Source organism: Sus scrofa, chromosome 11 (genome assembly GCF_054392235.1).
Source record: "Sus scrofa isolate SSC_HxYL_T2T_F1_AM1 chromosome 11, Sscrofa_HxYL_maternal_Yorkshire_Landrace_v2.0, whole genome shotgun sequence".
Classification (NCBI taxonomy): Eukaryota; Metazoa; Chordata; class Mammalia; order Artiodactyla; family Suidae; genus Sus; species Sus scrofa.
In genome coordinates, this window is record NC_139393.1 from 19,691,521 (window position 1) to 19,705,948 (window position 14,428).

Here is a 14,428-nt window from a genome sequence, read left to right on the forward strand (position 1 = left end):
CATCTCATTGTGATTGCATTTCCATGATAAATTCCATGGATGTGTTTATCAGTTTCTTCTTTTGTGTATTGTCTGTATCCTTTGTTCATTTCTAAACTGGATTGCTTGTCTTTTTCTTCCTGATTTTTAGGTATCCTTTATATATTGTGGATAGTAGTTCTTTGCCAGCTCTCAGTTATGTATGTTGAAAATATCTTCTCCCATTCTGTGGCATGTTTTTCCTTTTGTTCATCTTATCATGTATTAGGCCAAAGTGGTAAATTTTGCCTTTTTTTTGTGTGTCATTTGTGCTTTTATGTCTCATTTAAGAAATCTTTCCCTGGCCCTAGATCATAAAGTTTGAAAAGTATGCCCTTTTCCCCATTCCAAATGGTTTCCCTTGCGTTTTTTCTTTGGAATACTATAAATCTTAATTTTTTTTTCCAGAAGTTTCAGTGTTTAAATTATTAAAACCCTCTCCCCAAATATAGTAGCCAAAAGTTTTATGTTATTAATTCTTTTTCTATTTGAGTACTTCAACTCAGGTTTTTCTAATACTAAATAGAGCTGATACAATTTTGTTTTGTCTTTTTAGGGCCACACGTGTGGCATCTGGAAGTTCCCAGGCCAGAGGCTGAATCAGAGCTGTAGACGCTGGCTTTTGCCACAGACAGCAGTGTAAGATCCGAGCCACGTCTGTGACCACCACAGCTCACGGCAACACCGGATCCTTAACGCACTGAGCAAGGCCAGAGATCAAACCTGAGTCCTCATGGATGCTAGTCAGATTCATTTCCTCTGAGCCACGATGGGAACTCCGATCTGATACAGTTTTTTTAAACGGTATTTTTTTCAGATAAATACTGGTTTGTTAAAGTTGTTTTTCCACTAATAGAATTTATGTGTTTCAGTCACATTGACCTTACCCTAGAAGACAACTTCACAAGGATCTAGAAGGAACCAGGATTAAAGATGAGTGAACACTGGGCTCCAGAAATTTAAAACAGGTACAGATATCTTTGGAGGGAATGTTTCCAACTAGTCAGTACCAACTAAAATCATCTGGCATGTACGCAGAAAAACTTAAACTATCCCTACAGTACAGGGGAGGGTTCAAGAGCAAGGATTTTGGAGTTAGTCCTGGCTTTGACCCTGACTGGCTGGTGACTGTTGGTCAAAGTTTTGAAATATATCCATTAAACAGAGGCAATGATTATACCTGTTTCTTTCAGCTATTATAAAGATTAAATTAGGAGTTCCCGTCGTGACGCAGTGGTTAACGAATCCGACTAGGAACCATGAGGTTGCGGGTTCGGTCCCTGGCCTTGCTCAGTGGGTTAAGGATCCGGCGTTGCCGTGAGCTGTGGTGTAGGTTGCAGACACGGCTCAGATCCTGCGTTGCTGTGGCTCTGGCGTAGGCCAGTGGCTACAGCTCGGATTGGACCCCTAGCCTGGGAACCTCCATATGCCACGGGAGCGGCCCAAGAAAAATGGCAAAAAGACAAAAAAAAAAAAAAAAAAAAAAAAAGATTAAATTAGATATTTTAAGGCACCTAGTGCCTGGCACAGGTTAACTTTAATTGTTATTATTGTTGCTGTTATTTAGAATTCATGTTTTTTGCATTATGAATGTGGTATTATGTACTCATATTGTGGACGTTTAAGAAGTATATGTCGGTATATTACTATGACATTGATATTAATAATAGTCTGGTGAAATCATATATATAACAGGATGAGGTAACTGCAGTCTTCACATATATTCCACAGACTTTATTCATCAAGTCTGCATATTGGGTAAGGTAGTTTTCTCTGTTGTATTTGTGTTGCACTGAAGTAATATTAAAAAAAAAAAAAAGCCAATCATTTTCCACAGTGCTAGAGATTTTGACATTTTTTTCACAGTACAGTGTAATAGTAATAAATTGTGAATTATTTTTAAATCTTCAAGAACATCCTGACTGATAAATAATGTTAATATTATATTTAGTGTTAATTAAATCTTACTGAATGCTATTTCTTTGAATATGGTAATTTTCATATGCCATACATGTAATTGTGTCTTAACCTGATCAGTGAAACTGAATGGCCTGTTTTTCACCATTCTAATTTTTAGAGTTACTATACTTGAAATTGATCAAAGACACTGAGAAGAACTATTTATTTTTCTCCTTAAAAACTGAGGATATGCAGGTGTTAAAAAAAAAAAAATCAGGGAATTCCCATCTTGACTCGGTGGAGACAAATCTGACTAGTAACCATGAGGATGTGGGTTTGTTCCCTGGCCTTGCTCAGTGGGTTAAGTATCTGGCATTGTTGTGAGCTCTGGTGTAAGTTGCAGACATGGCTTGGATCCTGTGTTGCTATGGCTGTGTGGCTGTGGCATAGGCCAGCCCCTGTAGCTCCAATTTGACCTCTAGTCTGGGAACGTTCATGTGCCACAGGTTATAAGCAAAAAAAAAAGAAAATCTCAGCTGATATGGAGTGGTTTCCAGGATATGTTGTCAGGTGGAAAAAAAAAAAAAAAAAAAAAAAAAGCAGCTTGCAAAAGTGTACAAAGTATACTTTTTTTTTTTTTTTCCCATGGCTGCATGCAGGGTTTATGGAAGTTTCCATGCCAGGGATTGAATCCAAACTGAAGCTGCGACTTATGCCACAGCTGCAGCAACCTAGATCCTTTAACCCACTGGAGCCAGCTGGGGATCAAACCTGTGCTCCTGCAGCTACCCAAGGTGCTGCAGTCAGATTCTTAACCCACTGTGCAACAAGAGGAACTTCCAAAATACACCATTTTGGGGGGTAAGAAGTCATTGTGGGAGTTTCCGTGGTGGTGCAGCGGAAGCGAATCCGACGAGGAACCATGAGATTGCCAGTTCGATCCCTGGCCTCGCTCAGTGGGTCAAGGATCCGGCATTGCCATGAACTGTGGTGTAGGTTGCAGATGCGGCTCGGAGGATCTGGCATTGCTGTAACTCTGGCCTAGGCTGGCAGCTGCAGCTCTGATTAGACTCTTAGGCTGGGAACTTCCATTATGCCGCAGGTGCGGCCCTAAAAGGACAAAAGACAAAAAAAAAAAAAAAAGATTTCCCTTCTACTAGGCCTAAAGGCCAATGAGAGGCAGTCATTTCTCAGATTTGGATTACTTTTTCTTCTCTTGTTTCTTTCCTTTTTTGCCTTTGAATTCCCTTCCTCTACTCTCTCTCTTCTCCCTCTTTTTCCTTTTCCCCCCTCATATCATTTTATTTTTATTCCAGTAAACTTGGAGCAGTTAGGGAAAATGTATTTCCAGATAGGATGAGGCAGAAGAAGAATCCCCAGTACAGGCTGTCTCCGATCTACAAAGTGCTGTATTCAAAAGATGCTTTCAGTATCTTGTATTCTGCCTGAGCCATGTGCTGTAGTGGTTACAACTGAAGGAGTTATGGTCCCTCTCATAACGAGCTTGCAAATTATTAGAGACGATAGATCAGATAGGTATGATGGCTACATGAAATTATCTTTCCATGTTGGCACCCAGATCAAGTTTTATAAATTCATAAGGAAAGTCTAAGTGATCCTTTTAAAAAAAGAAGCATATCTTTTCCAAATATTGGAAATAATGGTTTATCTTAATTACCATAGTTTGAGAAATAATTATTCTGAATATAGTACTTATTATTCCTTATATTTTTACAGCCGAGGAAAATAGAATTTTACCAGTATTCTCAAGTGCATATAAAACATTAATAAGGAACACTGTTAAGACTTAACCTTATTTTGATGGTTGTTTTGATCTATTCTGAAGCTCCAATTGGTTGTAGATGATAGCAGATAAAATGGTCTGATGTTAGAACTTGGAAATAAGAATTTTATTTGAGTAAACAGAACCCAACCTAATGAGTCAGAAATATGAATATTATTAAATATGATTTCATTAAATTGCTTTGGAGGAGAGAAATATTATTTATTTTGAGTGGTGAAGTAAAAAACCGTGTAACAGTTGAATCACAGTCCAGACATAGTGCACGTTTCTGCTTCTGCTCTTATTTATATGAGAAGGTAGTCATTGTGGAGATGGCAAATTAAGGTAAGGACATTGAGTGCTGTAGCTACATACTTGATGGCTGTTGTTCCTGATTTTTTTTTTTTTTTTTTTTTTGCCTTTTCTAGGGCCGCTCCTGCGGCATATGGAGGTTCCCAGGCTAGGGGTCTGAATCGGAGCTGTAGCCCTCCGCCTACACCACAGCCACAGCAACGCGGGATCCGAGATGCGTCTGCAACCTACACCACAGTTCACGGCAACACCGGATCCTTAACCCACTGAGCGAGGCCAGGGATCGAACCAGCAACCTCATGGTTCCTAGTCGGATTCGTTAACCACTGTGCCATTCTGGGAACTCCTGTTCCTGATTTTTTATTAAGGTCTAAGATAACAAAGCCACACTTGTTCATTCATCCTTTTCTTTTTTTTTTTTTTTTTTTTTTTAAGCTTAGCAAATCATACACTCTTCAGTGGAGCTGACAATTGATAAGTCTACTCTGCACAGTGATTTGGAACTTTCCAATCCCAGGGAAAATTTGACCAAGGTCTAAAATTTATTTATTTTTATTCTATAGGAAGTCAGCTCTGAAATGAGTTTTCTTCTCATTCCATAATAGACTTAAGAATCTACACTTATCCTGAGATTACTTTTCCAGACCTTAGCAGGAGGATTCTAATAAGAGAACAATACTTAAAACACCTTTTGGGTTTTATAGCTATTAACTCCCATACGTAAAACTTAATTCCCATATCTTCTCTTTACCATATTTGAGCTTAGCTTATTTTCTCTGTTAATTAGAAGTAAAGTGGGTTTAAGCTGTTCAGTTTCATTTGACATGTGGGATCCTGACTTCACCACACACTTTTTCCTCAGGGACTGCACAGAACTGGGTCCACATGGAAGAAGATTTTCTCCTTGTGTATGGAGGACGTGTCAAGGTTAGAAAAATCATGCCCTTGGAGCATGTATTTTCTGTCACATGAAATGTACTTTGTTAAACATTTATTGGTCATCCGATAGGAAGATGAGTGAGATAGGATCTATCGTTGAAGGGCTCACAGTGTAGTGACCAAGATGCCAACAGAGGCCTGTTGGGGGTGTATAGAATGTGGGGGGCGCAGGGCACTGTGAGGGTTGTCTGAGGGCCAGAGGAAGGGTTCCCAGAGGCAGGGATGTTTGAGCTGGATGAGGAGCACAGGCTGCCCCTATGTTCCCAGATAATGCTGTCTTGCAAAAGGGTCTGAGTTGAACAGTATTTACTCCCATTCCCAGAAACTAAAAAAAAGAAAATTACAAAATACCTAATTATAGATGACATGTTCTTAATTCATCATAGTTATTCTTTAATTATTGATTTATTTCATTTTCATCACATATGAACATTACAGTCAACTCACTGAAGTCTCGTCAGTGTCCAACAAACCTTAAAAGTTTCACATCTTTCAGTATGTCCATTGATCTCCATCTTGTGTTAATTTTATTTACAAAATACCTGCTCTTCACTGTTAACAGCTTAATATTAATTTAACTTTCATTTTTTTGTTTCTACTTTTAAAAAATAAAATGGTCAGAGTGCAGTGAAAGATGTAAATCATTATACACAGGTGCATAGTGTACAAAACAGCCAAACTTCTGAACCTGAACCATTGTATTTCCACATGCTCATTTGAAGGACAGGGTGTCAGCAGTTGTTCTTGAAGATTTTTTTTTCTTTCTTTCTTTTTTTTTTTTTTTTTTTTGGCTAGGCATGTGCAACATGTAATTGTAATTCTGTTTTCATATGCTGCCTTTTAAATTGAACTGTGACAACCTAGTTAAGTGAAATATCGTCATCCACTAGGTTCTTCATATGGATGGAGAAGCAGAGTCATACAGAAAATACACACTCAAAGGAATAATAAAATGCATTTTGGTCTCCAACTTTATGGAGATATAATTCCTTAATTATATTTTTCTTGAGCTAATATTAAGTTTTTACCACTTTGCCTTTCTCAACAGATGCCAGAGAAAGATGGGGGAGGTGAAGCAGATATGAGCAAAGCAGTCAAGGTAAGCTGTCCTGGGATTAATTCTCACCCGTAGTAGTGATGCATCCAGGAAAGAGGATTGCCTGGGCCAAGCTAGAGCGCAAATTCTAGGTATACAATCTTGACATAGTATTGCCAAGCTCATTCCCTGGTAGAGCTTTTTTCCCCTTATAGAGATTTTTCTGTTGCCTACTCTTGGCTTGTACTCAGCCAGTCCATTACTTAACATTTGGGCCCACAAATAGTTGAATGTCTTCTACAGAGATACCTGCTGTCATGCAGAATGGCTGTGGTTTGATTGAGGCTTTTACAGGGTGCTGTGTGTGGATCCTTATACTATTTATACTCTTAACTACATACCATGTATATGTACAATGTATACACGTATGCTATATGTGTACATATGTATATTTTATATGCAGTGTATATCGTTATATATGTTCATGGTTATGCCAGACAGAAGAATGTATTTTTCTTCTATAAGCAAGGATCCTCAATTCCTTGAGACTGTTATTAAATATTTACTTCAGGAGTTCCTGTTGTGGCACAGCAGAAATGAATCCGACTAGGAACCATGAGGTTGCGGGTTCAGTCCCTGGCTTCAGTCAGTGGGTTAAGGATTTGGTGTTGCTGTGAGCTGTGGTGTAGGTCGCAGACGTGGCTCGGATTTGCTGTTGCTGTGGCTCTGGCATAGGCCGGCAGCTATAGCTCTGATTAGGTCCCTAGCCTGGGAACCTCCATGTGCTGCAAGTGCGGCCCTAAAAAGACAAAAAAACAAAACAACACAAAACAAAAATTTCAAAAGGGTGTAAACATGTGCATTTCATAAATGAAGTCTTCAGTGCCCTATGAAATAGTTTCCCCACAGACTTAGCAAAGTGTCTCTTTGATGACCAACCTCCAGCAGGCAGCCTTCTGGCAGAGATTTAAAAATGTGTATTTGAGTCCTTCGTGGCTCAGTGGGTTAAGAACTTGACTAGTATCCATGAGGATGTGGGTTCAATCCCTGGCCTTACTCAGTGGGTTAAGGATCTGGCATTGCTGGGATCTGTGGTGTAGTTTGCAGATGTGGCTCAGCTTCAGTGTTGCCGTGGCTGGCAGCTGCTGCTCCAATTCGACTCCCAGCCTGGGAACTTCCATATGCCGAAGGTGCGGCCCTGAAAAGAAAAAAAAAAACTCCAAAGAAAACCCCACCGCCAAAAAAACCCCAAAACACCTCTCTTGTATTCGGGTTGTATTGTAATTATTTGTTTTCTCTTTAACCGTGAGCGCCATGAAGGTCAAAATTATGTCTTATTTTTACATCTTGGTATCTGACAGTAAGTGTTCACTGATACCATCAGACCCAATGGTCTCTCGACCAGTGGCATCCTTTACCAAGTGTATAATGTGGGACATTGCAGACCCACATACTGGAATCCCAGTGGTCAGTAGAGTCATGGGCGGGGTACCATGGGTTTTGTAGAGGTGAGCAAGGAGGAAAGATCAGAATTAACGATTTATAGATGTGTTAAGGAGCTGGTTGGACTTAAAACCTGATTCTAGGAGTTGAGAAACCAGTTGATTTTGTTACAGGGCAGGTTGAAATCCAAAAATGTGCTTGAAAGGGAAAAATGAGGTAGCAATCAATCACTGTATCGCTGCTTACTTTCTCATTGTACTTCGCCATGTGCCCCGTTCGTGGAAGACAGGGAACATTAACAGGCATTACTGCCCTGTTCATTAAGGACTTCATAAGCACAGCAGCCAAAGCCGTGCAAGTGCAAGCAACCATAGGGCTGCCAGGAGTATCACTTTTTTTAAATTTAATTTTTATTTTATATTATAGTTGATTTACAATGTTAATTTTAGGTGTACAGCAAAGTGATTCAGTCATATGTATACATACATCCATTCTTTTTCAGATTTCTTTTCCCATATAGGTTTTTTGGTTTGTTTTTGTTTTTGTTTTTACAGAATATTGAGTAGAGTTCCTTGTGTTGTATGGTAGATCCTTGTTGATTATCTGTTTTATGTATGGTAGTGTGTATGTGTTAATCCCAGACTTCTAATTTATCCCTACCCTTCCAACTTTCCCCTTTGGTGATCACAAGTTTGTTTTCTAGGTCTGTGCATCTGTTTCTGTTTTAAAAATAAGATCATTTGTATCATTTTTTTTAGATCCCACATAAAAGTGGTATCATATGATACTTGTCTTTTTCTGTCTGACATCACTTAATATGATCTCTAGGTCCATCCACGTTGCTGTAAATGGCATTATTTCATTTTTCATTTTTTTTCTGGCTCAGTGATACTCCATTGTATACATGTACCACATCTTCTTTATCCTTTCCTCTGTGATGGACATTTAGGTTGCTTCCATTATCTTGGCTATTGTAAATAGTGCTGCAGTGATTGGGGTGCATACGTCTTCTCCAATTGTGGTTTTTTTTCATATGTACACCCAGGAGTGGGATTGTTGGAGCATATGGTAGTTCTGTTTTCAGTTTTTTAAGGAACCTCTGTACTGTTTTCCATAGTGGTTATACCAATTTACATTCTTCCAACAGTGTGCGAGGGTTCCCTTTTCTCTACTCCCTCTCCAGCATTTATTGTTTGTAGACTTTTTGATGACGGCCATTGAGACCTGCGTGAGTGGCACCTCATAGCTTTGATTTGCATTTGTCTAATAATTATTGATGTTGAATATCTTTTCATGTACTTTTTGGCCCTCTGTGTGGCTTTGGAGAAAGGTGTTTTTAGATCTTCGGCCCCTCTTTTTTTGATAGGCAAGAAAGAAGTAGATTTATTAATAGAGGACGCTTGTGAGGGATACAAGCAGGCAGGCAAGAGGGTTCTTCCTAAAGAACTAAGTGGAAAAGCAGGTTTCTTTAAGGATATACACACTCCATAGACAGAGTGCGTGTCACCTCAAAAGGCTAGAGGCCCCAGAATGTGAGGTGGTTAGTTTTTACGGACTGGATAAATTCAGAGGCTGACAAACGGGTGGATTGTTCCAACTGTTGAGGGAAACGGGCGGGGATTTCCAGGAATTGGGTCACTGCCCACTTTCTGGCCTTGTGTGGCTGGCATTGGAACTGTCCTGGCGCCTGTGGGTGTGTCGTTTAGCAGGTGTGTTACAGTGAGCATATAATGAAGCTCAAGTTCCCCTGGAAGTCAGATCTTCTGCTGTCTTGGGCCTATTATGTTCTAACCAGTTTTTGTTTATCTTTAGGGGTTATGTCGTTCTTTTAAAGTTGTGCCCTACCCCCTTCCCTCATGTCACAGTGCTGTAAGCATAGCTTAGGCCTCTTCCTTTTTAAAATAATTTTTTATTATAGTTGATTTACATTGTTGTGCCAATTTCTGCTTACAGCAAAGTGACTCAGTCATACGTATATATATACACACATTCTTTTTCTCGTATCATCCCCTGTCATGTTCTGTCCCAAGAGATTGGACACAGTTCCCTGTGCTGTACAGTAGGACCTCATTGCCCATACATTCTCAGCGCAGTAGTTTGCATCTCCTAGCCCCAAACTCCCAGTCCATCCAACTCCCTCCTCCCTATGCCTTGGCAATGACAAGGGGTTGTTTGCCAGGCCCTGGGCAGTGGTGAGGACCCTCAGGGAGGTGGGGGTGGGCTCCAGAGTCTTTAGCAGTGGCAACAGTGGGGCGCGTGCATTCCCAGCAAGGTGAGGGCAACAGGTGGTGCTCGGTTGCAGGGCCCTCCTGGGCAGCAAGCCCTGGGGTGACTGGTCTGCAGGTAGTGCCTGTTCATGGGACCTTTAGTGGTGGTGGGACATGCCCACCTCAGGAGTCTGAAATAGCTGCAGGTGCACTGCTGCTTGAGAACCCATGAATGCCCAGAGATGTTCCTCTGGCGGTCCTTTTCCTCTCACCCTCCTCAACAGTGGCGCCTTGATCCTCCTGCAGGCCCAGGCCTCCTCCGCAGTTGTTCAGCTGTGATGTACCACTCTGCAGCCCAGGGCACACTGCTCCCCAGCGCCCTCAGGCTCTCTCCACACAGCCAGCCCTAGTCCTCTCCCTGGAACTGACCTCCAAAGCCCGAGTTGCAGTGCCCAGTTCCTGCCCAAGTGTCTCAGGCTGTAGTGTCTCAGGTGGTGGTACCGATGGTCTGTGCGGCTCTCTCTCTGCTTTGCCCTCCTCAGTTCCGCTGCTGTGCTTTTCTCCCGGGCTTTGAGGCTTCCCTTCCCTCCAGGCTGATCTAGTCAGTTAGGTGACCTCCCAGGGTACAGATTCCTTTCCTCTTTCATAGCTTCCTCTCAGGAGTGCTGCTTCCATCCTGATTCCTTTGTTTCCCTTCCCCTCCCATCCCCTCCCCCTTCCCCTATTTCCCCCCCCCCCTCCACCTCCCCCCCCCTTCCCTTCCTCTTCTGCAAACAGTAACAATTATACTTCTTCCTTCTCGATTTGGATTCCCTTCTTTTTCTTCTTCTTCTTCTCTAATTTCTGTGGCTAGCACTTCCAAAACTATATTGAATAAAAGTGGCCAGAGTGGACATCCTTTTGTTGCTCATCTTAGAGGAAATGCTTTCATCTTTTCACTGTTGAGAATGTTGTTAGCTGTGGGTTGTCATATATGGCCATTATTATGTTGAGGTACGTTTCTTCTTCGCCCACTCTCTGGAGCGTCTTTATCATAAATAGGTGTTGGATTTTTGTCAAAAGCTTTTTCTGCATCTGTTGAGGGGATCATATTGCTTTTCTTCTTCAGTTTGTTAACGTGGTGTATCACACTGATTGATTTTTGGATATTGAAAAATCCTTGTATCTCTGCGATAAATCCCACTTAATCATGGTGTACAATCCCTTTAATGCATTGCTGGATTTGACTTGCTAGTATTTTGTTAAGGATTTTTGCATCTATGTTGATCAATGTTATTGGCCTGTAATTTTCTTTTTTGTGTGTGGTGTCTTTGTCTGGTTTTGGTGTTAGGGTGATGGTGGCCTCATAGAATGAGGTCGGGAGTATTATTTCCTCTGCAATTTTTTGGAAGAGTTTCAGTAAAATAGGTGTTAACTCTTCTCTGAATGTTGGACAGAATTCGCCTGTGAAGCAGTCAGGTCCTGGGCTTTTGTATTTTGGAAGCTTTTTCATGAGTTTAAGTTTCAATACTTGTGACTTGTCTACTTATGTTTTTTTATTTCTTCCTGGTTCAGTCTTGTAAGGTGGTATGTTTGTATGAATCTGTCCATTTCGTCTAGGTTGTCCATTTTATTGTCATATAGTTTGTCATCCCTTGTATTTCTGTCGTGTTAGTTGTAACATCTCTATTTTTATTGATTTGAGTCCTTTCCCTTTTTTCTATAATTTTTCTAATTGAAGTGTAGTTGACTTACAGTGTAATTTCTGCTATACAGCAAAGTGATTCTCATACACACACACACACACACACATATACACTTGTAAAAAATCCTTTTTATAGTTTATTATAGGTTATTGTATATAGTTTTCTTTGGGATACAGTAAGATCTTGTTTAGCCCCTCCATGTGTAATAGCTTACTTGTGCTAACCCCAACCTCCCATTCCATCCCTTTTCCAACCTCCTCCCCCTTGGCAACCACAAGTCTGTTCTTATTCTTGAGTCTGTTTCTGTTTTGTGGATACGTTCATCTGCATCTTATTTTAAATTCGACATATAGGTGATATCATATGGTATTTGTCTTTCTCTGTCTGACTTATTTCACTTAGTATGAGAATTTCTAGTTGTATCCATGTCACTGTGAATGGTATTATTTCATTCTTTTTTATGGCTGAGTAGTATTCCACAGCATATATGTACTACATCTTCTTAATCCATTCATCTGTCAGTGGACACATTGGTTGTTCCCTTGTCTTGGCTATTGTGAATAGTAGTTCTATGAACTTATGGGTGCATGTATCTTTTTGAATTGTACTTTTGTCTGGATATAGGACTAGGAATGGAATTGCTAGATCTTAAGGTGATTATCCTTAGTTTTCTGAGGAACCTCCATACTGTTTTCCAAGTGACTGTTAACACTTTACATTCCCACCAACAGTGTAGCAGAGTTCCCTTTTTTCCACATCAACTTCGGCATTTGTTATCTGTAGACTTTTAATGATGGCCATTCTGACCTGTACGAGGTAGTACCTCATTGTAACTTCCATTTCCATTTCTATAGTAATTAGTGATGTTGAGCATTTTTTCATGTGCTTATTGGCCGTTTATAATTATTCTTTGGATAAATGTCTGTTTAGGTTTTCTGCCCATTTTTTTGAGTGGGTTATTTGTTTTTTTGTTGTTGAGTTGTATGAGCTGTTTGTGTATTTTGGAGATGAAGCCCTTGTCAGTCAGATCATTTGCAACTGTTTTATCTCATTCCATAGTTGTCTTTTTGTTTTGTTTGTTTAATGGTTTCCTTTGCAGTGCAAAATCTTTTAAGTTTGATTAGGCCCCATTGGTTTATTTTTGTTTTTATTTCTGTTGCCTTGGAAGACTGACCTAAGAAAACATTTGTACAGTTGATTTCAGAGAATGTTTTGCCTATGTTTTCTAGAAGTTTTATGGTGTTATATCTTCCATTTAAGTCTTTAAGGTATTTCGAGCTTACTTTTGTGCATGGTGTGAGGGTGTGTTGTAGTTTCATTGATTTACATGCAGCTGTCCAGTGTTCCCAGCACCACTTGCTAAAGAGACTCTGTCCATTTTACCTTGTTGCCTCCTTTGTTGAAGATTAATTGATTGTAGGTATGTGAGTTTATTTCTGGGCTCTCTCTTCTGTTCCATTGATCCATATGTCTGTTTTTGTACCAGTACCACACTGTCTTGATTACTGTAGCTTTGTAGTATTGTCAGAAGGCTGGGATGGTACGCCTTCTGCTTTGTTCTTTTTCTTCGGGATTACTTTGGCAATTCTGGGTCTTGATGGTTCCATATAAATTTTATTTGTTCTACTCTGAAAAATGTCACGAGTAATTTGAGAGGGATTGCATTAAATCTGTAGATTGCTTTGGGAAGTATAGTGATTTTTTTTTTTTTTTAAGGCCACACCCAAGGCATATAGAGGCTCCCAGGCTAGGGTTCTAATCAGAGCTATAGCTGCCAGCCACAGCCAGGCCAGATCTGAACCGTGTCTGTTACCTATACCACAGCTCATGGCAATACTGGATCCTTAACCCACTGAGCTAGGTCAGGGATCAAACTCACAGCCTCACGGTTTCTAGTTGGACTTCTTTCTGCTGCGCCATCATGGGAACTCCAGTGTGGCCATTTTGACAATAGTCTTCTAATCCAAGGGCATGGGATATTTTTCCATTTGTTTAAAGCATCTTCAGTTTTCTTTATTCATGTTTTATAGTTCTCAGTGTATAAGTTTTTCACCTCTTTAGCCAGGTTTATTCCCTAAGTATTTTATTTTCGGGGGTACAATTTTAATAGATACTTTTTTTTTTTTACATTCCTTTTCTGATATTTCATTGTTAATGTAAAGAAACTCAACCAATTTCTGAATGTTAACTTTGTATCCTGTTACTTTGCTAAAATTGCTTATCAGATGGAGTAGGTTTTTTGTGTAGAAAATCAAACATAGGATTTTCTGTTTTTAGTATCATGTCATCTGCATATAGTGACACTTTTACGTCTTCCCTTTCAGTTTGGATACCTTTTCCTCTTTTTCTTGTCTGATTGCTATGGTTAGGACTTTCAATACTGTGTTAAATAAAAGAGGTAAGCGTGGCCATCTTCATCTTGTTTCATATTTTAGCAGGAAGGCTTTCAGATTTTCACCTTTGAGTATTATATTGGCTGTGAGTTTGTAATGGATAGCGTTTATTATGTTGAGATATGTTCCTTCTCTACCCACTTTAGTAGAATATGTATTGAGCTTTGTCAAATGCTTTTTCTACATCTGCTGAGATGATCTATTGTTTTTGGTCTTTTATTTATGTGGTATATCATGTTGACTGACTTGCCTGTGTTGAACCATCCTTGTGAACTTGACATGAGTCCCACTTGGTTGTGGTGTATAATCTTTTTATGTGTTGTTGGATTTCATTTGCTAATATATATTTTTTGTTGAGGATTTGTATTCATTGAAGATACTGGCCTGTAAATCTTTTTTTGATGATGTCTTTGTCCGGTTTTGGTATCAGGATGATAGTAGCTTCAGAGAATGTCCTTGGGAGTGTTCCCTCTTCTTAGTTTTTTGGGAAAGTTTGGGAAGGATTGATGTAAGTTCTCTGTATGTTTTATAAAATAGTCTTGGAAGCCATCTGATCCTGAACTTCTCTTTGTAGGGAGTTTTTAAATTACAGATTGAGTTTCACCTCTAGTGATTCATCTAAAGTTACCTGTTTCTGGAGTTCCCGTCGTGGCGCAGTGGTTAATGAATCCGACTAGGAACCATGAGGTTGCGGGTTCGGTCCCTGCCCTTGC

General features: G+C 39.9%; 1 protein-coding gene across 50 annotated transcripts in view; it reads left to right on the forward strand.

Annotated features, from left to right (window-relative positions):
* Positions 1 to 14,428, forward strand: part of RCBTB2 (RCC1 and BTB domain containing protein 2) — a 76,325-nt gene that overhangs the window by 22,329 nt on the left and 39,568 nt on the right. For 14 of the 50 annotated variants that reach the window (XR_014819371.1, XR_014819360.1, XR_014819363.1 and 11 more), the window contains exons 2-4: positions 891 to 986; positions 4,875 to 4,939; positions 6,000 to 6,050. The exons of 1 other annotated variant lie outside the window; for it this stretch is intronic. Coding sequence is in view for 22 of the 49 variants with exons in the window: in XM_084981622.1 (XP_084837748.1) it covers positions 4,898 to 4,939; positions 6,000 to 6,050 (93 nt within the window). In the remaining 27 variants the exon portion in view is untranslated. Of the gene's footprint in view, positions 1 to 874; positions 987 to 4,447; positions 4,546 to 4,874; positions 4,940 to 5,999; positions 6,051 to 14,428 lie in introns of all 50 variants that reach the window. 35 more of the 50 variants (XR_014819368.1, XR_014819369.1, XR_014819370.1 and 32 more) reach the window with 7 other exon arrangements.